General features: G+C 34.0%; 1 protein-coding gene across 8 annotated transcripts in view; it reads left to right on the top strand.

Annotated features, from left to right (window-relative positions):
* The window catches only part of BIRC6 (baculoviral IAP repeat containing 6), a 307,740-nt gene that overhangs the window by 179,549 nt on the left and 103,210 nt on the right, over positions 1–24,981 (top strand). For all 8 annotated transcript variants that reach the window (XR_002321676.2, XM_020972336.2, XM_020972335.2 and 5 more), the window contains 7 exons: positions 1,236–1,367; positions 2,987–3,154; positions 5,520–5,693; positions 6,776–6,972; positions 21,944–22,244; positions 23,563–23,780; positions 24,688–24,852. Coding sequence is in view for 7 of the 8 variants with exons in the window: in XM_020972336.2 (XP_020827995.1) it covers positions 1,236–1,367; positions 2,987–3,154; positions 5,520–5,693; positions 6,776–6,972; positions 21,944–22,244; positions 23,563–23,780; positions 24,688–24,852 (1,355 nt within the window). In the remaining variant the exon portion in view is untranslated. The remainder of the gene's footprint in view (positions 1–1,235; positions 1,368–2,986; positions 3,155–5,519; positions 5,694–6,775; positions 6,973–21,943; positions 22,245–23,562; positions 23,781–24,687; positions 24,853–24,981) is intronic.

Below are 24,981 nucleotides of genomic sequence, written 5' to 3'. Positions count from 1 at the left end.
ATTTTCTTTCCAGGTTGTGGCTACTATATACAGTGCTGCCATAAATATTTTAATGTATATATTGAACCTTTGCTCCTGTCTTTAATTTCCTTAGAATATCAGCCCAGTAGAGTAAATCTAATTATATTTTAAACATCTCTAAAACCAACAATTTTAAAGTATATATAAATTTTTCCCTTACTCTGTTTTGGACATTTTTAATCACAAGAGTGTTGGAGTTAGAGCTGAAAGAGAGCTTCAAGATCATCCAGTGTCCATCTTACACATGAGGAACCTGATGCCCAGAAAAATTATGCAATCTGTCTAATAACGCAGAAGAGTTGACGTTCAAGCATGTTATACTCTGAAATGAATGAATGCTATTTCCAGTACACCACCAGCTATGAAGTCATCTACATTATACATTTAATATCTTTTCATATATAAAGAAAAGTCGCAGTGAAAATGAACATTATGGAGCTTCAAATCTTTTTTTTTCTCTTTTGTTATATAAAGAAAAAATGTTAATCTTTGGAACTGATGAAATCTACAGTAAAAATTTCAGCAAAAATCTAAAGTCCATTAGCAATGCAGCCTCTGATTGTAATTTGTGAGTGTTCTTTGGACTTGTTTGCCCTACAGAAATATAACTTCATTTAGTCTGAATCTTATTGCTTCAACATCCAGCTCAGAGCTGGGTACATTTATTAATTTTCTGTTTCTTTTAATGTTTCCAAATCTTATTAGATTATCACTTATATAATTGTCAAAGATAATTGAATCTTGAGTTTTGAAGGGACCTTAGAATCTGGTCCAAATACTTTCTACCTGCAGAAATGCTTTCTATAAAAACATGCAATTCTCTTATTTTTTTGAACAGGTGTAACTTTTTTAAAATTAAATTTTATTTTCAGTTCTGATTTCTTCCATTCATCTTCCTTTTCCTCACCCATTGAAAAAGCAAAAACAAAAACCCAGTTAGCAAGTATGTTTAGTTTAAAAATAAAAAACAAATTCCCCCATTAGCCATGTCTAAAAAAAATGTGCTTCAGTATATGCTTTGAGTTCATCATTGCTCTATTTGGAGATGGATAACTTGTTTCATCATGAGTTCTCTGGAGCTGTTTTATTCCATTGTGTTGATCATAGTTCCTAAGTCTTTCAGAGTTGTTTGTCTTTACAGTATTATTTATTGCCTCCTAGCCTACATTTTTAATAAGAAATGTGTTTTAAATAAATTATGTACTCTTCTGCAGACACCCCAAGTATCACTGCTAAACTAATTAATGAACAGAAAGATGACAAAGAAAAGAAAAACCATGAAGAAAAAGAAAAAGTTAAGGCAGAGAATGGATTTCAGGACAATTATAGTGTTGTTGTTGCCTCTGGTATGTTTTTATTTTTCTTTTTCCATCTCAATTTCATTTTTCATTGTTGATTATGTAAAATATGTGAACAGTTAAATCATTTAATGAAGCCAGTTATTTTTATATGCAAACTGTTGAATACAACACAGGAAAATCAGCTGGCTTATGCATGAATATTTAAAGTGTACATACAGTAGGAGGGAGTTATTTGTTAGTCCAGTCATGAACCCTAAAGAGTTTTTGTGCAACTTATTCCTTTTCAGCAATTCAGATAACCCTGAAAATGACCAAGGGTAAAAAAGAAAATTTAGTAATGTCTCTTTCCCCCCCCCCAATTAATTCATATGTTTTCAATTTGAGATATTTCTCAATTAAGATCTCACTTGGCCTGTTTTGTGAAGTTGCTTCTCAGAAATGAGTAAAGACTTGTGTGCCTAGACCATTATATCTATGATAGGTGTATTTGAATGTCTAATAAAGCATAAAAATTACTTTTTCACCTTGATTTTGTATCAGCAACTTGTATTTTCCAAGACTTCCAGAATCTTACGTATTCTCAAGGAGAGCTTGGATAGATTCATGGACAGCTGGGTGCTAAAGAGGGTGTGTGTGTGTGTGTGTGTGTGTGTGTGAGAGAGAGAGACAGAGACAGAGACAGAGAGACAGAGACAGAGATAGAGAGACAGAGACAGAGAGAGAGAGAGAGATATTCCTAATCTTATTGATTTGTGACCAAAATTACCATAGTCTCTAAGCAAGGTAAAAAAGTCTAACTGAAAAGTTACCTTGAGTAAAGATGAATGGAATTTTTCCTAATAATGTGGAAGTATATAATTGGAGAAACTTGAATAGTCATGTGGTAGATGATAAATGTTGAATTGTTAGTGGGAGAGGAATTAACTAGAATATGTGTTAGTTACAACTTAAGATGTTATAATCTTGTCTCACAAGGCAAAATGTTCAAATGAAATCTTATGTAGTGAGCTTTATAAATTTGAAAGCACTGTAAAGTATAAACTCTTAATGTTATGTGATGTTAGGCAAATTATGAGGATTTTTCTTTTTTTCCTTATTCTTGCTAGTCTTTGTGCCTCTTCTCTTGATTTCTTCTCTTACCTCTTTCCTTTTTCTTTTGCCTTTCTAATCTAGTTTATCCATCTGTTGTTTGGTTATGAGGGGTAATAGAAGTCATATGTTGGCCATTTTTATTGTTTCTCAACTGTTTCACTTTGTTTAATAAATGACAATATGTATAATCTAAAATTGGGTTTGTTGTTGTTGTTGTGGTTGTGGTTCTTGTTTTTGCCCAAATTGGGTTGAATTCTGAAAGACAAGTTTGCTTCAAGACTCAGCATCATCAGCTCCTCGTTATTGACCAACACAGAACCAAGCACATTTATTATTCAATAAATGTTAGTGCACTAGTTAACATACCTACACATGTATTAACACATAGATATATGTAACACATACATATATACTATATCTTTCTCTCAGGTGTCCATAACTGCTCCCTTCAGGGGATATAATGCTGGATTAGTGTGACATTTCTTTTTCTTTTCTGTCATGAAATCATTTCTTTTAATCAAACAACTTCAACAACAATTTAAAATCTATGATTTGTTTCATTTTTTTCTTAGGCTTGAAATCCCAGTCTAAACGAGCTGTATCATCCACACCACCTCGTCCCCCATCAAGGAGAGGAAGAACAATGCCAGATAAAGTAGGTAGCTCTTCATCAGGAGCAGAGTCTTCCAGCAAAACCATTACTGTTCCAGTTTTTCACCTGTACCACAAACATTTGCCAGGTAATTTCCAGAATGATAGAATAGCTAAATAATTATTTCAGTTTATTTTAGCTCTATAGATCAGTAGCAGCAGCAGCATTCACAATATATTTTGGCCTCCAGTTTACTTAGAGGAATTTGTAAATGCTGCATGTCATTATTTTAAAGAGAAATTGATTTAAGTTCTCCCAATGCCTCACTTTTCCTAAAATATTCTTCCCTTTTATTGAGAACATCAATCTCTGCACTCCTCAGTACTCTCTTAGAGCATTACTACTGCTTTGACTTCATATCCCTCTCACTAATTTTGATTTTGTAGTTAGCTAATTGAACTCTAGACTGACTTCCACTCTGAAATCCCTTGTCCCTTTGTCCTTTCACCATTCCTTCCTTGCCAAACTTCAGCTCTGAAGTACCCATCCCCACTTCCAACCCCCCCACCTACCTTAACCACCTTTTTTGTTGCTATACGTGTGCTGCTAAACTAACCTGGAGGAAGACATAAAGTCATGCTGACTGTGTACATTGTAAATTCATGATAACCAGGCAGTCTTTTCATTCCTCCTTAATAGATTTCCTGTCTCATTCCCTACAAAAGTTTTTCAACTGCCTTATCTCTCCTCAGGTCTCCTCACTCTCTCTCAGATGAGGAACTAACTTCTTACTTTCCTGTCAAAATTGAGGATGTTCATTGTGTGCTCCCTCTTCTCTCCTTTTATTCATCTTAAAACTCTTTGACATCATCCTTGATTCTAGCTTGCTTTTTTTCAGTTTCTAAAAATGAAGTGGACCTCCTCTGTGCCCTTAATGTCATTCCTCCCCATCTGCCCCAAAAGATTACAATCTCAATCATCTCCTCTTTCTAATTTTCAACCTCTCTCCATTTCTTGGTTCCTTTCCCACTTCCATAAGTAGGTCATCTCTGTTTTAAAAAAAAGTCTTCACTAGACCCTTTTGTAAAAGCTATAGATACTTGCCTTCATTTCTTTTCTTCTCATTCCTTAACCTTATACATTCATTCTTTTGACTTTATCACTTAAATGAAACTATGCTTTCCAAAATTGATCTCTTAATTGCAAATCTGATGGTCGTGTCTTGGTCCTCATCCTTCTCTGCCGCATTTAGCCCTGTTGAACACCCCTTTCCTGGATACCTTCTCCTTTCTGTATATTCAGTCACTGTCTGAGCTTTACTTCTCTATTTCCTTTGTTAGCCTATCCTTCATGGCCTCTTCCCTAGTTGTGGTTCTTGCTCAAGATTGATCATAGGTATTCATCTTTCTCAGTAATTTCTGGATAATCTCATAAGATCCCATGATTTTAATTATCCATCTCTATGTAGATGATTGATTAGTCCATAACTTGCTCCAACTATAGTTTCTGGTATCATTAGTAATTGTTCCTCCTACCACCTTGTGTTCTAGCCAAGACCATCCTTTTCTCTGTTGTTTACCCACAATACTCCCCATCTTCCCTCTGGAACACCATTTGCTCTATGAATCCTTTCCTTAGCTCTCCAAATGCTAGTACCCTCCTATCTCAAACAAACTCATATTTAAATACTTTGTATTTATTTGTATTTATGTTCTTTATATTCTATATATCCTCATATATGTGCTTGTCATATCCCCCATTAGAATGTATTTGTTTCCCTGTTAACTAATGTAGTATGGGCACATAGTAGCACTTAATATTTGTAAATTGATTCCTTAAATTATGTAAGATAGCTGTTTTCTTCCCCTCAGTTTTATTCAGGCTAAATGTGTTCAGTTCGATCAGTAGTACCTTGAGTGACATTTCCACAGTGACTTACTATCCAGAATTGGCTAACAGTTTACTATTATAGTATTTTGTATGTGTGTATGTATACATGAATATATGTATGCATGTATACATAATAACCATATATATATGTATGTGTTATGTATATGTACTATTATATGTACTTGTCTCACCAGTTATAATGAAAGTTCATGGCAAGTAGGTATTGTTCCATTCTTTCTACTTATTTCCCTTTGTGTAGCTAGTTACGTTCTTAATATATGTTGATTGATTAGCAAGGCATGTTAATAACTTACTGGGTGTTCTATTTTTTTATCTAAATGAATTATTCCTTATGTTTTAGTTCTAATATAGGTTTTGGTAGGGCTTTAAAAGAAGGTATTTTTCTGATCATTTCCCTTAAAGGACTGTTAATTGTTGGTAAATGTTCATTTTCCTCCAAACTTAAGAGACCCTAATTGATGAATTAATTGTATTCTAAAGTTATGACTTAGGAGGTTTTAGGGGTCTTTTTCCACCTTGCTATTTAGTGTGTTTAATTAAACAATTCTAACCAAAATATCTTTCTAACTTTTACATACGTGTCTTGGTTACATTGTTCTTAGGCCAACCACTGCCTGCTGAGATGACCCTTGCCCAGCTTTTAACTCTGTTATATGACCGGAAGCTCCCTCAAGGATACCGTTCAATTGATTTGACTGTTAAATTGGGCTCTAAAGTTATCTCAGACCCAAGTCTTTCAAAAACAGATTCTTTTAAAAGACTCCATACTGAGAAAGGTATGTATGTGATTGTACTTGCTGTAGAATATGTTTTTTAGGAGGGTAATTTCAATTAGTTTGCTTCAGGAGCACTGACATATAATTCAAACTATGTTATAGTACTAAAACAACAACTTTATTTCTTTGTACCTCTTTCACCAGCAGTTATGGGGAAATATCACTAATATATCTGCCTGGGCTGTAGTATGGAGTAATTAAGACAAATGATTGTATTACTTTTAAAAAGGAAAAACTGATAGAAAATTTATAAATAAAAAATTCCTCTAATACAAGAAGTTTGAAGTATTTTACAGATGTTCCATTACTTTATGCAATAGTCCTATGAGACAGTAGTAGGCATTAAATATCATCATTATACAGTGAGAATCTGAGATAGAAAATGTACAGGTTTGCCAAATTCTTGCTCTTAGTGAAAAAATGTAGTGCATTCAACACCCAAATTTGCAATCTAGTTGTCTTCTCATTAGGTTATATCAGGTATAAAGCAATTCTTATTTTTTATAGTATGGAAAATCATAAAGTAAAATTTTTTTATTTAAGTGACTATAGTTTTTCTTGACTGATTACGGTTAGAATTGGGAGATTTAATCCATATTTTTGGATATTACTATTTTTCTCAGTAACTAGTTATACTTTTATTGCTTAAAATTTGTGTTTCCTACTTTAGAATTGTAGAGGACAAAAAGTGAAGATGCCGAGGAGGTATATAGTATTGGAGATTAGGGTGAAATAACTTGTATGTTTATGATTTCCCTTTTAAGATAATCTCTAGGCTTTTTGGTTTCACTTATCTAATAGGACACACATTACATCTGGAGAGGTTATTTCAGACCCATTTTTAGAATCTGATAGGACGTGAAGTCCCTAATATTTTTATCTTAACTCATAGTCCTGAGATTCATTGGATAAGCCTGAGAAACTTTTGTAATGCTTCTATTCTTATACTTAGGAAAAAAATAAGACTTTTTAAATAAGCAAGATTGCCTTGTCTGATTTTTTAAATGAACTAAATGTGATAAACACAGTAATGCTATATCTACCTTTTTATATCTTCCTTCCTTTTTGTTTCATCACTGTAGATCACGTTGACTTACTTGGGAGCTGTCCAGAAGATGAAATTATCGCTGCAAATGATGAATGTATGGAAGCAGTATTGGATGAATCTTTTCTTGAAACCTGCCCTATTCAGTCACCACTGCAAGTTTTTGCAGGAATGGGTGGATTGGCTCTTATTGCAGAGAGATTGCCCATGCTATATCCAGATGTAATTCAACAAGTAAGTTGAATTTGTTATTTATGTGTAATACAGTATAATAATACCACAAGTTATTTTTGTCTAACGTTTCCATTTCTGATTTGCTTGTTTTGTTTGTTTTTTTGTTTGTTTGTTTGTTTGTTTTTTACTAGGCAGTGAGGTTAAGTGACTTGCCCAGGCTCACACAGCTAGTAAGTGTTATGTGTCTGAGGCCACATTTGAACTCAGGTCCTCCTGAATCCAGGGCCGGTACTCTATCCACTGCACCACCTAGCTGCCTTGAAAATTTTCTTTAAAATTGCTTAAAAATCTTTCTTCCTTCATAATGTGACAGGGGGGGGGTGTGTGTGTGTGTACAGGCACACATATTTGTGTCTCTGATCAGAGATGTGATTTCTTTAGTATGGGAAACTTCCTGAAATGGAAGCTTGCTTCATTAGCACAGATTAACACCTGTTTATAATTTAGACTCTTGGACAATTGGCCACAGCCACACAGCTAGTATGTGCCAGCAGCAGGACATGACTTCAGTTCTTCCTGACACTAAGATCAACCTTCTGTGACTCCATTTTACTTCTTTATGTGTGATACTCTTTTTATTACTTTCCTACATAATATATATTTTAAAAATGCCCCTCTAAACTTCACTCTCTGATTTGTTGTCCACACTGAGTATGTTGTAGAGTTGGACACGACCCATTTTTCTTAGGACCTGTATTCCAGAACTGGTTAAGAATCAACTTGCCCTAGGATAGCTAGATGGTATAGTGGATAGAGCACTAGCCCTGTAGTCAGGAGGACCTGAGGTCAAATGTGGCCTCAGACACTTCCTAGCTGTGTGACCCTGGGCAAGCCACTTAACCCTGATTGCCTTTTTAAAGAAAAAAGAAAGAAAGAAAAAAAAGAATCACCTTGCCCTTTGGGATGACAATGATAGAGCATATCTATTAATTTTTTTCAGTGTGCAGACATTTATTAAAATCATTCTTTTTTCAAGTGTTGAGAGATAGAGATTGTAGATAAGGAGTCTACATTAATATGCTTTAAGGAGAGTAAAACAATTTAGATAACTGTAATACAGATATTACCCAGTGAGACAAAATACTATGTCAGGTCATTGGGTAAGAAAGGAACAATCAGTATCAGTTGAGTGGCATTATAGAGTGTTTCCTGGGAAAAAAGTAGTATTTGAGTTGGACTTTTTTTTAGACCATCCAACACCTTTTTTTATGCATGTATACTTTTTTATTTCTTTTTATTTTTAATATTTTATTTCTTCCCCAATTACTTGTCAAGACAATTTTCGGCATTCATTTTTACAAGATTTTGAGTTACATATTTTTCTCCCTCCCTCCAGTTTCCTCCCATCTTACTTAAATGGTAGGCAATTTGGTATAGGTCATATGTGAGCTATCATGTAAAACATATTTCCATGTTAGTCACAGTTGTAAAACACGAAAAAGAATAAAGTAAGTGAAAAAAATATGCTTCAGTCTGTGTTCAGAGTCTATTATTTCTTCATCTTGATGTAGATAGCATTTTCCTTCATGAGTCCTTTGTACTTGTCTTGGATCTCTGTTACTGAGAAGAGCTGCATCATTTATAGTTGATCATCACAGAGTCTTCCTGATAACTGTGTACAATATTTTCCTGGTTCTGCTCATTTCACTTTGTATCAATTCGTACAAGTCTTCCTAGGTTTTTCTGAAATCTGCTTGTTCATCATTTCTTATAACACAATAATATTCCATTGCATTCACATACCACAACTGTTCAACTATTCCCCAATTGATGGGTATCCCCTCAATTTCCAATGTTTTGCCATCACGAAAAGGCCTACTATAAATATTACACACATAAGTCATTTCCCCTTTTTTATGATCTTCTTGGGACAAAGAACTAGAAGTGGTATGGCTGGATCAAAAGGTATGCACAGTTTGATGGCCATTGGGCATAGTTCCAAATTGTTTTCCAGCGCAGTTGGATCAGTTCACAACTCTATTATTGCATTATTGTCCCAGCTTTTCCATATCCTCTCCAGCATTTATCATTTTCCTTCTTTTGTCATATTAGCCAATTTGATAGATGTTTTAAAACACAGAGAAGTGTTTTAATTTACATTTCTCTAATCAGAAGTAATTTAGAGCACTTCTTCATATGCCTATAGATGGCTTTCATTTTTTCAGAAGTACCTGTTCATATCCTTTGACCATTTATCAGTTGGGGAATGGCTTGTATTCTCATAAATTTGACTCAGTTCTCTGTATGTTTGAGAAGTGAGGACATTAGCAGAGACACTTGCTGTAAAGATTGTTTCCCATCTTTCTGCTTTCCTTCTGATCTTGGTTGGATTGGTTTTGTTTGTGCAAAAGCTTTTTAATTTAGTATAGTCAAAATTACTTGTTTTACATTTTGTAATGCTCTCTGTCTCTTGTTTGGTCATGAATTCTTCCCTTCTCCATACATCTGACAGGTTGACTATTTCTTGCTCTTCTAATTTGCTTATGCTGTCACTCTTTATATCTAAATCATGTGCCCATTTTGACCTTATCTTGGTATAAGCTGTGAAATGTTGGATTATACCTAGTTTGTACCCTAGTGTTTTCTAGTTTTCCCAGCATGTTTTGTCAAATAGTGAGTTATTGTCTCCAAAGCTGGGGTCTTTGAGTTTATCAGCACTATGTGCACTATGTGGTCATTTATTACTATGTCTTGTGTACCTAATCTGTTTCTTAGCCCAGTACAAGATAGTTTTGATGATTACTGCTTTATAATATAATTTGAGATCTGGTATTGCTAGACAACCTTCCCTTGCATTTTTTTCCATTAATTCCCTTGATATTCTTGGCATTTTGTTCTTCCAAATGAATTTTGTTATTTTTTCTAGCTCTGTAAAATAATTTTTTGGTAGTTTCATTGGTATGGCACTGAATAAGGAAATTAACTTAGGTAGAATTGTCATTTTTATTATATTGGCTCGGCCTACCCTTAAGCAATTGATATTTTTCCAGTTGTTTAGATCTGACTTTATTTCTGTGAAAAGTGTTTTTGAAATTGTGCTCATATAGTTCCTGAGTTTGTCTTAGCAGGTGGACTCCCAAATATTTTATATTGTTTGCAGTTATTTTAAGTGGAATTTCTCTTTCTATCTCATGCTGCTGGGCTTTGTTGATTATGTAAAGAAATGCTGATGATATATGTGGGCTTATCTTATGTCCTGCAACTTTGCTAAAGTTGTTAATTATTTCAAGTAGTTTTTTAGTTGATTCTCCAGGGTTCTCTAAGTATACTATCATATCGTCTGCAAAAAGTAATGGCTTTATTTCCTCATTTCTAATTCCTTCAATTTCATTTTCTTCTCTTACTGCCTTAGCTAATATATCTTAGTACTATATTGAATAATTGTGGTAGTGATGGGCATCCTTGCTACACTCCTGATCTTATTGGGAAGGCTTCTAACTTATCTCTATAACAGATAATGCTTGCTGATGGTTTTAGATAGATACTGCTTGTCGTTTTGAGAGATGCTCCCTGTGCTTCTTAGTGTTTTTAATAGGAATGGGTGCTATATTTTGTCAAAAGCTTTTTTAGCATCTATTGAGATTATTGTGTGGTTTCTGTTGGTTTAGTTATTGATATGGTTGATTATGTTGATAGTTTTCCTAATATTGAACCAGCTCTGCATTCCTGGTTTAAATCCTACCTGTTATATAATGGTATCTAATCCTTGTGATATATTGTTGTAATTGCCTTTCTAATATTTTGTTCAAAATTTTTGCATCTATATTCATTAGAGAAATTGGTCTCTAATTTTCTTTCTCAGTTTTAGCTCTTCTTGGTTTAGTTATCAGCACCATATTTGTGTCATAAAAGGAGTTTGGTAGGACTCCTTCACCTATTTTTCCAAATAATTTATATAGTATTGGAATTAATTCTTCTTAAAATGTTTGGTGGAATTGTGAACCCATCTGGCCCTGGGGATTTTTTCTTAGGGAGGTTATTAGTGGATTTTTCAATTTCTTTTTCTGCGAAAGGGTTATTTAGCCATTCTGTTTCCTCATCTGTTAATATAGATAATTTTTATTTTTGTAAGCATTCATTGATTTCACTCAGATTGTCAGATTTATTGGCATATATTTTGGCAAAATATTTTCTAATGATTGCTTTAATTTCTTCATTGGGGGTGACTTCATTATTTTCATTTTTGATACTAGACATTTGATTTTTTTAAAATCATGTTAACCAATGGCTTATCTATCTTACTGGGTTTTTTTTCTTTCATAAAACCAGTTCCTAGTTTTATTTATTAGCTCAATAGTATTTTTTACTTTCAATTTTATGAATCTTACCTTTGATTTTCAGGATTTCTAATTTCGTGCTTAATTGGGGATTTTTAATTTGTTCTGTTTCTTTTTTTTTTCCAGTTGTATGCCCAATTTATTGATCTGCTTTCTCTATTTTACTAATGTAAGAATTGAGAGAAATAAATTTTCCCCTAAGTACTGCTTTGGCTGCACCCCATAAATTTTGGGCCGTTGTCTCATTGTTGTCATACTCTTTAATGAAATTATTGATTGTTTACATGATTTGTTGTTTGACCCACTTATTCTTTTTATATGATCTTTTTTTAATGTTATGACTGGGTTTTTTTAATCTTAAAATTAATTTATTTATTTTTAGTTTTCAACGTTCACTTCCATAAGCTTTTGAGTTTTAAAGTTTCTTGAGAAGCCTCTCTCCCTGTTACCCTCCCCAAGATGGCATGCAACTGATACAGACTCTACATATACGTTCTTACTAAACATATTTTCACATTAATCATGTTGTAAAGAAGAATTAGAACAAATGAGAGGAACCATAAGACAGAAGAAACAAAACAAAAAAAAGAAAGAACAAATAGTATACTTTGATTTGCATTCAGACTCCATAGTTCTTTCTCTGAATGTGGATAGCATTTTTCATCATGAGTCTTTTGGAGTTGTCTTACTTAGATCCTTGTATTGCTGAGAAGAGATAAATCTATCAAAGTTAGTCATCGCACAATGTGGCTATTACTGTGTACAATGTTCTCCAAGTTCTGCTCGTTTCACTCAGTATCAGTTCATATGAGTTTTTCTAGGTTTGTTTGAAGTCACACCTGCTCATCATTTCTTATAGAACAGTAATATTCCATTACAGTCATGTACCACGACTGATTCAGCCATTCCCCAGTTGATGGGCATGCCTTCAATTTCCAATTCTTGGCAATCACGAAAAGAGATGCTATAAATATTTTTGTACATATGGTTTGACCCACTTATTCTTTAGGATTAGTCAATTTCTAATTAATTTTTAATCTCTCCACTGTTGTTTGTTGAATGTAATTTTTATTGCATTGTGATTGGAAAAGAATTCATTTAATATTTCTTCCTTTCTACATTTGATTTTGAAGTTTTTATGCCCTATTACATGGTCAGGTTTGGTATAGGTACCATGTGCTGCTGAGAAAAAGTTTGTTTTCCCATTCAGTTTTCTCCAAAGGTCTGTTATATCTAACTTTTCTAATATTCTATTCACCTCCTTAGTTTTTTTTTTCTTTTTTTGGTTGGTTTTATCAGATTCTGAGAGGGGACTCACTAATACAGTTTTGCTGTCTATTTCTTCCTGTGACTCATTTAACTTCTCCTTTAAGAATTTGGATGCTGTACCACTTGGTGCATTATGTTTAGTATTGGTATTGCTTCATTGTCTACTTTACCTTTGAGCAAGATGTAATTTCCTTATCTCTTTTAATTAGGTCTGTTTTTGCTTTGTCTGAGATCAGGATTGCTACCCTCTGCTTTTTTTAAGTTCAGATGAAGCATAATGATTTCTGCTCCAATCCATTACCTTTACTCTGTGGTGTCTCTCTGCTTATTTCTTGTAAGCGATATATTGTAGGATTCTGGTTTTTGATCCACTCTGCTGTCTATTTCCATTTTATGGGACAGTTCATCTCATTCGTATTCACAATTATGATTATTAACTTTGTATTTCCCACCATCCTATTTTTCTTCCTGTTTGTCCCCTCCTTTGACCCTTTCCCTCCTCACTAGTGTTTTTCTTATGTCTGCCACTTCCCTAGATCTGCCCTCCCTTCTGTCAATCCATCCATCTTCCCCACCCGTGCTTTCCTCGTCTCCTACTTCACTGTTTGGTAAGATAGATTTCTATATTCAACTGATTGTGTATATCATTCCCTCTTTGAACCAATACCGATGAGACTAAGGTTCAAGCAATGCCCATTGCCCATGCTTCCCTCTTCCCCTCTAATGAGTTTTTCATGTGAAATAATTTAATCCGTTCTACCTCTCTCTTCCTTCTGCACTCATTATGCTCCTCTTTCTCATTCCTTAATTATGTTTTTTTATATTATTCCCTCAATTCATCTTATAGCCATACCCTCTCTTTATATGTTCCTTCCAGCTCTGCTATTAGTGGTGCAGTTTTTAAGGAGTGAGAAGTATCATCTTCCTGTAAATAGTTTAGCTCCATTGAATCCCTTAAGTTTTCTTTTCCCTTTTTCCCTTTTTTCAGCTTCTCTCAGGCCTTCATTTTAATAAAGTTGGAGATAGATGTTTCTAGTAAAAAGGGAAGGGCAAAGGTTGAGACTTGATTAAATCAGTCTCTGGGGGTGGGGGGAAGTATGAATGGATTTTCTTGCACAAATGCTCCCACTTAATGTTATCATAAATTGGTATGTAACCCAGTTAACATAACAATCTCAAGCCTTGCTTAGTAGTTAGGGATTTGGAGTTGGAAGGGTTGAATATCAAAAATTGACTTATCTATAGATATTCAAAGTTAGAAGCTTTGTGGTCTGGAATCTGTAGATCACTGAGTAGTATTTTACTTAATTATGTAAATTCCTTTTGTTAGTTGCTATCATCATTAAGGTGTGTATAGTTTCATACATATAGAATTTTATAGAATAGGATGAAAATTATAGTAGAATGATATAGTATAATAATTATAGTAGAATAGGATAAATTAGCCAAAATAAGTAATTCCTCTAAAATAGTTTTTTTAAAAGGTAAAAATGGCAGCTGCTAAAGAAGAGGCATAGAAAATGCCAAAGTATGGAAAAAAGTTGGAAGAAAAATAGAACCATACTGAAAAAGTTTTCCCTAGACAAGGGAAAAGTTAGTTGAGTTAGAATACTGTTATTTTCCTATCTTAGGTGGAAGCAAAGAAAGTAATTATTAATTATATACCTTTTTTCTATGAATTATATTTTTTGCATAGAAAATGCCAGTATATGAATGTAAATTAGCTTTGTGGTCTTAGAATCTGATTTGGTTAATCAGAGTATCTCCTTGTTCTGTCAAGATAAAATACTGTGCTATTTTTCTAATATAAGCTAGCACCTGTTTTTCAGAAATAGCATGGGTTGTTGATTATGAATTTGTTTGATTTGAGGAAGGAAAGAAAAGTCTTAAAGCCTTAAGCATTCAGAAGAAGCGAGAATATTTATAAATCTGTTGAATATCCTCTTTTCCTGCCAGTCTGTGTAATCATGGTATTTGGAAGTCTGCCTCATTGTGCCAAACAATTATAATGATAATTATATCCACACAATGTTAAGAAATTGGTTGATTGATGGTTCCCATAGCATTGTATGAATCCTTTGTAGGGGATTTTCAGGAAGATATGGACAAAAACTATAGAGTAAGAGAGCATGGATGAATGTTTGAAGGGACTACTCACGAGGTTGAGATCCCAGATTCATCAAATTATTTACACAAGGCCTTGAATTTTTATTTAATGACTAAATTAATATTTAGTATTCTTCTCATTGTCGTACTTTTCCCATGCTTCAGAAAAAGCCATAAATATTCTTAAATATTCATAGCTTTGGAAGAATAGCCTATAAAAATATATCAGAATGCTGTAGTTGTTTTGTGTTAACATTCTTAATGTAGATTTTTACTGATTTAAAGGCCTCACACAACTGGAATCCTTTAAGGTTATATGACAGTGGGTGGAAGTATGTATGCTTTTGTGCTGTGAAAAGCATCTATATGCTTTTCAGCTTGGTGGTGGCATGGATAGAACACTAGGCTTGGAATCAGGAAGACTCCCTTTCATGAGTTCAAATCTGGCCTCAGACACTTACAAGCTCTGTGACCCTTGAGCAAGTCAGTTAACCCTTTTTAGCTCAGTTTCCTCAATATAAAATGAGCTGGCAAACCAGTCTAGTATCTTTACCAAGAAAACCCCAAAATGGGGTTGCAGAATTAGAGAAGACTAAAACATCTGAACAACAAATTCAGAAAAACTATTTCAATGTTTGATGTCAGAATGTTTGCTCTGAAATTTAACTATTCTTACAGTTCTCAAAAAAAAAAGCTAGCAAAAGAATATAGGGGTTTAAATCCTAGCTCTGCTATTTATCATTTGTCTGACCATAAAGATCACATATATAAAGGGCTTTCTGAAACTTAAAAACATAATGTAAATGCTAATTATGATGCTGAGTGAGTTCAGCTAGATAACCTTTGAAGTCCCTTTCAGCTCCAAATCTATGAAGATATGATAACTTTAAAGTCAGGGAAAATTATTTCCAATTTTCAAACAAATTTTGGAATATTATTAGCCCTTTGCAATTTGAGGACTTATTATTCAATTCATCAGTGCATGTGTATTTTATATGATATAATAGGTTTGTTGCTAAAAGAAATTGTATTTTAAATAAAATTGTTTGAAAATACCCTAGAGAGGCTTATGATTTAATAGAATTAGTTTGAATAGAAATTTATTAATCTTGGATTTATCTTTCCATAAATCTTAATTCTCATTTATTAGGTTTCCTAAATGTGGGGTGCGTCTCTTTTTATATGGTTTCCAGATTACATGCTGACAGTATGGCTGCTTTTACTCCTCTACTACTTTAATATACTAGAAGTTAGCAACATTTTTAGCATTTTCTATTTCTTCATGTCTCATAGAATCCTTAATTTTCATTTGGCTAATTCTTACTTTCAAGGAATTACTTTCTTTAGTCAAGTTTTGTACTTCTTTTTCCAGCTGTTAGACCTCTTCATATCTTTATTCCCAAGCTCTTTCTTCTTTTCTGATTTTTTCCCTTCATTGTTCTCATTTGATTTTTAAAATAATTTTTGGGTTCTTTCAAACAAGCAAACCTTGTGTGGGAATTCTTGTTGGATTTATCTCTAAGTTGTGTTTTTCTTTGAAGCTTCGATTGTAGATGTTTTCAGGTCATTCTCTTTCTTTCTGTTTGTGTCTTGTATTTTCCTGTCACCAGGATAGTTCTTTATGCTGGGATTTTTGTTTGATCATTTTTCCAGCCTGCCTCTTAGGTTTGAACTTTTTATTAGTTCTGGGCTATGCACACTGATGGGGAAGATGCTAGTCTGAGCTTCTATCCTCTTATATAATTTTATTTTCACAGCTCAGGTTGGGCAACAGAAAATTTTTAAGTGCTCCTGATGTGCTATGAACCAGGATGAGATATGGCCACTGCCCTCAGGGTCTAAGCTTTGCAATTTCCTGGCCAAGAATTGGGTTTGTCATCTTTTTTCAGTTGGGAATTTCAGTAAACTGCTCCTGGACACCAAACCCTCTGGACTAATAAATAAAAATTATGCCCCACATTAAGGAAGCCTAATAATTGAGAATTATCATTTATAAAACAGTAAATCCAGGATTAATAATTTTTCTATTCAAATTATTTGTCTTAAGTCATAAGCTTCTTTAGTACATTTTCAAATGTATTTTATTTGGAATGCAATTTCTATTAGCAACCAACCTATAATACACATGCACTAATGAGTTGAATAACAGGTCCTCAAATTATAAAGGATTAATGTTCCACAATTTGTTGTATTCAGCGGAATAAACTGGGAGGTTCTGCACCTTCAGAGCTATTGGATTGTTCACTCCACTTTGGTCTGGGATTCCTGCCCTGGTTATTCCACTGCAGGCTTATATGCTGATCTGAAGGCTAACACTGAATCACTTTTCTGCTTCTAGGATTAGTGCGACACTGTTCTTTTCCTGTATTTGTTACTTGCTCAGTATACATCTAGGGCCAACTACACCTCCACTCTGAATCTCACCTGGAACTAGTATTGGGCAACAGAGCTGCTACTTTATGCCCTTGTGTTTTCTTTCCCTGGTTTCCTGTCTTGATCCTTTTCCATTTCAGTCCCTGGATACTGAAATGCTCCACAGACCTCTCTGTCTCCCTAAACCTATCTTGGCTATAAAAATAACTCAATGGGATTTTCTTTATTTTCTTTGCTTTCCTGATTATAATTTATTCTGGTACTTTTTTTTACCTCATTGTGAAGAAGGTATAGTGGGAAGTTAAGCTGTACTGCTTCCTCTTGCTGCTTCCACCTCCCATTTTCATCATTTGTTGAGGACCTGAGAATAATTGTTTCATAGAGAAGAGGAAGCTGGCCTTTAGTATGAGGAAAATGTGAGCTCAAGACTGGTCTCTTGACATTTACTTGTGTGTTGCTGGGCAAGTTGCTTATTCTCTCTGTGGCTGCCTCTAAGATTGTCTTTTGCAGAGCAGGTGCTTGACATACATTTTTAGATCAAGTTTCCATAAGCGAAACTGAGGAGTAATTCCTCTGCCGCTCTTAAACCTCATACAAAAAGAAAACCTCTACAAAAGGAAAAATCAACACCTAGCCCTTGAAGTTCATACTGTAATCATTTAGGACTCTGTAATTTCAACCTTATGGTTACTTCCCTTACTGGTATAGTTCATATTCCATATACATATTGAAAGTTGCTATGTTCAAAAAATTCCATCACTTTATGACTTTCCTCTAAATGAACCTCTTCATGTTTAGTCAGACTAGTCCTTTGAAAATAGGTGTACATTCTATCCTTGGCCACATAATAAATCCTTTCCAGATTGGTAAGGATTTTCCAGATTTTGATAGGAAACCCCAAATCCCTTCCATTCCACAAGAAGTATTAGAATAAGGCTTTAGAGATTTTGAAATTGTTCATAAGTATAAACAGTTAGGTGGTATAGTGGATAGAGTGCTGGGCCTGGAATCAGGAACCCTGAATTCAAATGCGGCCCGACGCTTATTAGCTGTGTGACTCTGGGCAAGTCACTTAACCCTGTCTGTCAGTTTCCTCATCTGTAAAACAAGCTGGAGAAGAAAATGGTAGATCACTCCAGTATCTTTGCCAAGAAAACTCCAAAAAGGGTCACAAAGAGTTGGACACAACTGAAAAACAACTAAACAACAAAAAATAAGCACATTAAAAACTCTTAATGCTAGCTAAACCTATTTGATCATTCAGATGTATCAAAGAGTATTAACTGTAGTTTCTCGTTGCTTCAAGTAATACAACTAAAATTTCTCTTAATATACAAATGTTATCCATCTAATTAATGCCATTGTTCAGACGCTTTCTGTTTTAATCATTTATCTCTTCTGCTTTCCTTCTTCCCAATTTTAAATTAAAGTAGCCTCATATATTTCTTAGTGTCTTCTTCTTTATTTCTATGTCTTTGGCTAAGCAGCTCAAGATCAGACAAAAGGGTTAGCAAAGAGAGCTTAGTGAAATGAGACATTCTATCTGTTCAGAAATATTGATAAAATTAACACCTTTACCATTTTAATTCTGTTCCAATATTCTTAACATAATTAATATGGCTATATTCATCCAGTTGTATGGAGTCCTGAGGGAGACTTTAAATTTCTCTGTTTACCTATTCACAAAAGACATCCGAAAGAGATTTTTAAAAATCTTAATGTCATGTACTATTTCCTTGTTATGCAATTTGTAATAGTGTCATTTATGTTGTAATTAACCAAAGTCTTCAAGTTAAAACATCATTCCGATTACTTCTTCCCTTAATAAATATTGAATATGTAGCATTATTTTAAAACTCAGAAATAGAATTCCATTTCCTCATCTCTTCAGATAGTAAGTTTGAAATAGATGACCTTTGAAGTCTCTTCAAGCTCTAAATTGACGATGATGAATTAATCAACACTGTAGATAAAATATTGTACACAGGCATTTCTATACCAACACTAAACCAACACTTCTATTCAAAATATCTTACTTGAATTAGAACATTACTTTCTTATCACATACAACATTGTGATCGTAGCTATACCATCCTTTTAATCACCAGTATCTTGACTTGAGAGGCACCCTGGTATCCTGAATTTATGGCCTCCTTTGACTCATACTGGCAGTGGGAGTAGGAAAAGGTCATTTTCCATCTCTGTGCCCTAGGTAAAACTCTCTAAAACTGTAAGTTGCAGATATACATTAAAAGTGTGGGAGTTTTATGTTCCAGGATCTCCTCAGACCTATGAAATCACAATCGCAGACCAAAAGCAAATGTTGACTAATGACTTCATTATGATTTTCTAATTATGGAACATGTTAAGATTAGGTACACTATGAGAAAAATAGTTTAAGAACAATACTATTTGAAAACTCTGTCCAAAAAGTTGTTTGTAATTCTGGGAAATTTAAATGAAAAGATATGAATGCCAAATGCAAAAGCACTTAGAAAATTAAAAATGTTTTATATATGATGCTGAAATATAGATTTAGCCAAAAGGAAATCAAGAAGGCAGTAGGGACATCTCAATTTATAAGTGTCTGGCATAAGGTGACTTTTTTTGTTTCTTAAATATGGCTATCATTTCTCTGCTTTTCATTAAAGAAAGTTTCAAAGAAATGTATAAATGGTACATTAGAACTTAAGTGGACAAAAGGGAGCCTGTTTCACTCCATTATTTAGCTCTGCTGTGGGAAACCCAGAGAGAACTAATCTTTTGGACTCCTATCTTTGACCATAGGAAGGCTAAGACAACAGATTCCAAACCTGATACAATTTAAAAATATACACGTTTTGAGGCAGCTAGATGGCACAGTGGATAGAGCACCAACCCTGGATTCAGGAGGAACTGAGTTCAAATTTGGCCTCAGACACAGAGCATTTACTAGCTGTGTGACCCTGGGCAAGTCACTTAACCCCATTGCCTAAACCCATCCTTCCCCCCAAAAAAATATACACATGTTTTAATACAATTTTATTTTAAAATATTTACAAATTCTTAAAGTAAGGAAAGGTTGATATTGTAACATTTTGATTAGATTTTAAGTTAGCTTTTCTGTATTTCATGACTATATAGAATTGCTTAATTGATTATAATAATGCATTAATTTGGATAAATTCCAGTCCCATTTTAAAAACATCTACAATATAAAATAACAAATCGACAGAACTCCATAGATAATGAGTTTTCTTACACTAGACGTCTTTAATCACTGGTTAGTGATGTCTTAGGGTAAGACTGTGAATAGGTACAGTCTGCAGTAGGTGACTTCTCTGAGATTCCTTCTAATTCTCAAATACTCTGATTTTATGAAATTTTCTTTTGGCTATGACTGTATTATATATTACAACTTAGCCTTACACTCTTGTAGTTTTTAACTAAGTAATATTTTTTTTTATCTACTTCAAAGTGTTTCTTCATATTGATAAGAAGTTCTTTTTGTTTTTGAAAAGACGTCTAGATTTGTTCCTTCTTCAGTTCTTGGATGGTTATCTTATAAAATACCTGAAGATAACTATTCTCTAAGTTGGGCTATTTCAAATATTCTCTTTTCATTGGTGTATAAAATGTGTAGTAATTTAGCTTTAACTATAAATACACACCATTGCTAGACTCACTGTTTCTGGGTATGAGTGTAGAATATGAGAATGATTTATTGTCCCCTTAATAGTACCCGCCATATAACTTTCAATAAAGTTAATGGAATTAGATAAATTCTTAAGATATTACCATTGATTCCTTTCCTTATTTTCTGTCCCAGGAAAACTTGGATCTGTTTCATTTTTAAATACCTGCTTCTGAAGATCTAGAGAGCAAAAATTCTGGGACCAATTCAGAGATTTGGATCTACTGTTAGGTGTACATACAAGATTATTTCATTTGGCTTTTCCCTAACCCAAGGGGATACGTCATTCAGATACCCTTAAGGGGAAATGTCCAGAAGACCTCTTTATTTATTTTGTCATACAGAAGATCATCGTAGAGTTGTATTAAAATTGACAGTCACATTTTAGGGATATGATAATATTCCATTTCACTCAAGCATGTTCTTTATAATGAGACTTCCTCATTTTTCATTGCTTGATTTCTATTGTTTTAAATCTTCATAATTCATGTTCTTCATGGAGAAGAAAATATGAAACATTCTTATTCAAAATATATTTAATCCAGCTTCATAAAGTTACTAGCATTTTAATTCTTTGTAGGTCATTCAACCTCTGTCTCCCACAGTTTCCTCATCTATGAAATATATAGTGCCTACTTCCCGGGCTGTTATGAGGATAAAATGAGTATTATCTATTAAGTCCAACAGATACATCAAATGTCTACTGTAGTTGTTGATTGAGACATAGATTTAGTTAAGATATTGACATTGCCCTTGGTGTTTATAATCTGGTTAGAGGGATATGCAATGAATATAGTCAAATGTTTTTGTTTTGGTCTAGAATTGCAATTCATTACTCTCTGGGGAAATTTCCTACATCAGTGTAGATTAGCACCTGCCCAGCAAAACATTGTCTGAGGGATTTGCCTGTGGACACTGAGTGGTTCACTGACCTGCCCAAGATCACACAACCATCATGTCAGAAGACCCAGTGATTCTAAGTTTCTATCCATTCTGCTACTATAGTACAAAATTAGGCACAATATAGAAAAGTTGAAAGAACGATGAATTTGAAACTGGGCCCTGTAGTTGAGTCCTGCCATTCCAGCTTACCATCTTTGTGACCATAGGCACTTGTCACTTGGCTTGTCTGAATCTGAATTTTTAGTTGTTTTTTATAAATTATTTTTGTCTTTGTTTAATTAAGATAGTGGAAATATTTTCCTACAAAAGCAGAAATAATTTGATATAAGCATGAATATGGCTAAAATAGTAAAACTTTATTCTTTCTTAGGTTAGTGCCCCAGTAGTTACATCTACCACTCAAGAAAAGCCAAAGGACAGCGATCAATTTGAATGGGTAACCATCGAACAGTCAGGAGAATTGGTGTATGAAGCTCCAGAAACCATTGCTGCCGAGCCTCCCCCGATTAAGTCAACAGTACAGACAATGTCTCCCATACCTGCTCATTCTTTAGCTGCTTTTGGATTGTTTCTCCGTCTGCCTGGTTATGCTGAGGTGCTGTTAAAAGAGAGAAAACATGCCCAGTGTCTACTTCGATTGGTATTAGGAGTAACAGATGATGGAGAAGGAAGTAAGTATTTAAGAGTAACAATCATTGTGTATGAAGAGACATGATGGAGCCCTAAAAATAGTCAAGTAAAATTTCTTATTTTTGCCAGTACTCATTATTTGGTCCTTTGTAAGTTTTATCTCTTGATTATTTAATTTGCTTAATTCAACTAATATGCCTGATTTGGACATATCTGATAATGAGTCAACAGCTATTTAAAGAAGAGAAACTTGATGGAGTAAAATGGCTTGTGTTTTGGTCTGCCTTTGTTTTTTGTGGCCTAATGCTCCCTAGTGTTTTTGGATCCTAAAATAGAAGAATATAAAAGGGCTTCTATTTGATGGTTGTTATCCCACAAATGTTTTTCAGGGTTTTTTGTTTGTTTTTTTGTTTTATTCTGCAGTTTAAAGATAATCAAAGAATACTTTCAGGATTCCTTAAATCTGACTAACTGCCAACATGGTTGATTAGAATTTTTCTAATTTTGTTTATAGGCTAGATACTTTAAAGACTTTTGAGGTACCCTATATTTCTCAAAAGGGTTTTTTGCCTCTTTCTTTTTGTTAATGCAGGGGTGAGCGATGGTCTGGAGGGCAAAGTAGCAAAGTCATGCCACACAAAAAGGGAAGGCATATTGAAACATTTTAAAAAATATACAGAAAAGAACTTCTGGAAAACACAGGCAGGACATATTTTGTTATGGAAAAGGCTATACATATATTTTAAAAGCAAGCAATATGAAATACAGTTTTAAAGTTTAATTTAAAATCCTCTTTTGTGTTCTTTGTATTTTTAATTGTTAAATTTTCCTTTAAAAAGTAAACATGGGGCAACTAGGTGGCGCAATGGACAGAGCACTGGCCCTGGATTCAGGAGGACCTGAGTTCAAATCCGGCCTCAGACACATAACACTTACTAGCTGTGTGACCCTGGGCGAGTCACTAAACCCCATTGCCCAGCCAAAAAACAAAAAGTAAACATGAAAATAATATTTCATCTCTCTACCTCACAGTGAACATTAGATTCAGTCACATATATGAGTGCTTTGTAAAATATAATGCATTTAATAGAACACAGCAAACTTACTTTTATTCAAGCAAAATATACCAAATCCTGTCAACATTTAGAATTTTGATATTGTATATGTAGTTGATAGGGGTAGTATTTGGTAATCATAATATCATCTGAGGAATGTAAGAAATATTTTGAGTTTGCAGATGAAAGTGAAATTGTTAGTAATTTGCTTTGGCATTTTATTATCATTGTAAATTTGACCTCATTATGCATAAATACCGTTTTAAATAATCTAGTCATCCTTATTTCTCTCTCCCTAACCCAGGTCATATCCTGCAGTCGCCTTCAGCCAATGTACTTCCAACCCTTCCATTCCATGTGCTGCGTAGTTTGTTTAGCTCCACACCATTGACTACTGATGATGGTGTACTTCTAAGGCGAATGGCACTGGAAATTGGAGCCATACACCTGATCCTTGCTTGCCTCTCTGCCCTAAGCCATCATGCGCCAAGAGTTCCTAACTCTAATCTCAATCAGTCAGAGGTATGTTGGATCTCAGTTTTTTTAATTATGGAATCGTACTACAAATGATTGTAATATAGTGAGTAGTTTAAGGTTCTATTTTAAATATGATTTTATTGTTATAAGATAACACAGATCTAGAAGAAAATATCACTTCAAACACTCTTTAATAACCTACATCACTTCAGACACTGTTTGGTTCTGTAAATACAAAAACAAAAATGAAATGGTTCCTTCTCTCAAGAAGCTTATACTCTATTGGAATGATATAACACATACACAGAGAAGTAACTAAAGTTACTTCAGGAAGAAAAGACTAACACTTGGAGGAGTAGGAGAGAGACACATATCAGGAATGAGCCTTGAATGAACCTATGAATGCTAAGAGGCAGAGACAAGAAAGTTATTTTTTACTGGTATGGAGGACACTTGTGCAGAGGCACAGAGAAAGGGGATAGCTTATTGAGTTTAAGTTACAAGTTTACTTTGGTTACAAGTAATTTTGGCATGAAATTTAGTAATATGAAATACAGTTGAGAAAGTATTTGATAACTGTGTGGTAGAGGACATTCAGTGCCAGGCTCAGGAGTTTATAATTTACCCTAGAGACCATAGAGAACCCCTTAAAATTTTTGAGTATGGGAATGAACATGATCAGACCTATATCTTAGAAATATGAATTTATGATTTGTGTAGCAAAGGTTATTTAGTAAATGTTTTAATCTATAACATTTGTTTCTCTGAACAATGCTGGTGTAACAAAAATACAAAATATCTTGAAAAGCAAAAAAGGACCTTGTAGTATAAAAAGAAGTTCTACCATTTACCAGTATTTCCTGCATGTACCCTTAGCTTTTTCCTTCTTATTTTGGTCAAGATTTAGAGAATTGTTTGCAAAGCTACTTTATAAATAATCATTTTTTTTAAGCCCCCAGTGTCAAGTACACATAACAGTGCATCAACAGAAGAGCAGCAGCTTTACTGGGCCAAGGGTACAGGCTTTGGAACAGGTTCTACAGCTTCTGGATGGGATGTGGAACAAGCTTTAACTAAACAAAGACTGGAGGAGGAACACGTCACCTGTCTCCTGCAGGTATTTTTGTTTCTCATGAGGGTGAAATGAGTAATTATTCATAATTAGTGGGTTTTTCTAAGTGATTGCTTCACATTTGGAATCATTATCTAATATTTTCATTGAAGCTTTAGGGCATGCTAACTACAT

Source organism: Phascolarctos cinereus, unplaced genomic scaffold (genome assembly GCF_003287225.1).
Source record: "Phascolarctos cinereus isolate Bilbo 61053 unplaced genomic scaffold, phaCin_HiC Scaffold_2;HRSCAF=192, whole genome shotgun sequence".
NCBI classification, from domain to species: domain Eukaryota; kingdom Metazoa; phylum Chordata; class Mammalia; order Diprotodontia; family Phascolarctidae; genus Phascolarctos; species Phascolarctos cinereus.
Note: the sequence above shows the minus strand (reverse complement) of the source record. Positions and strands in the feature narration are given on the sequence as shown.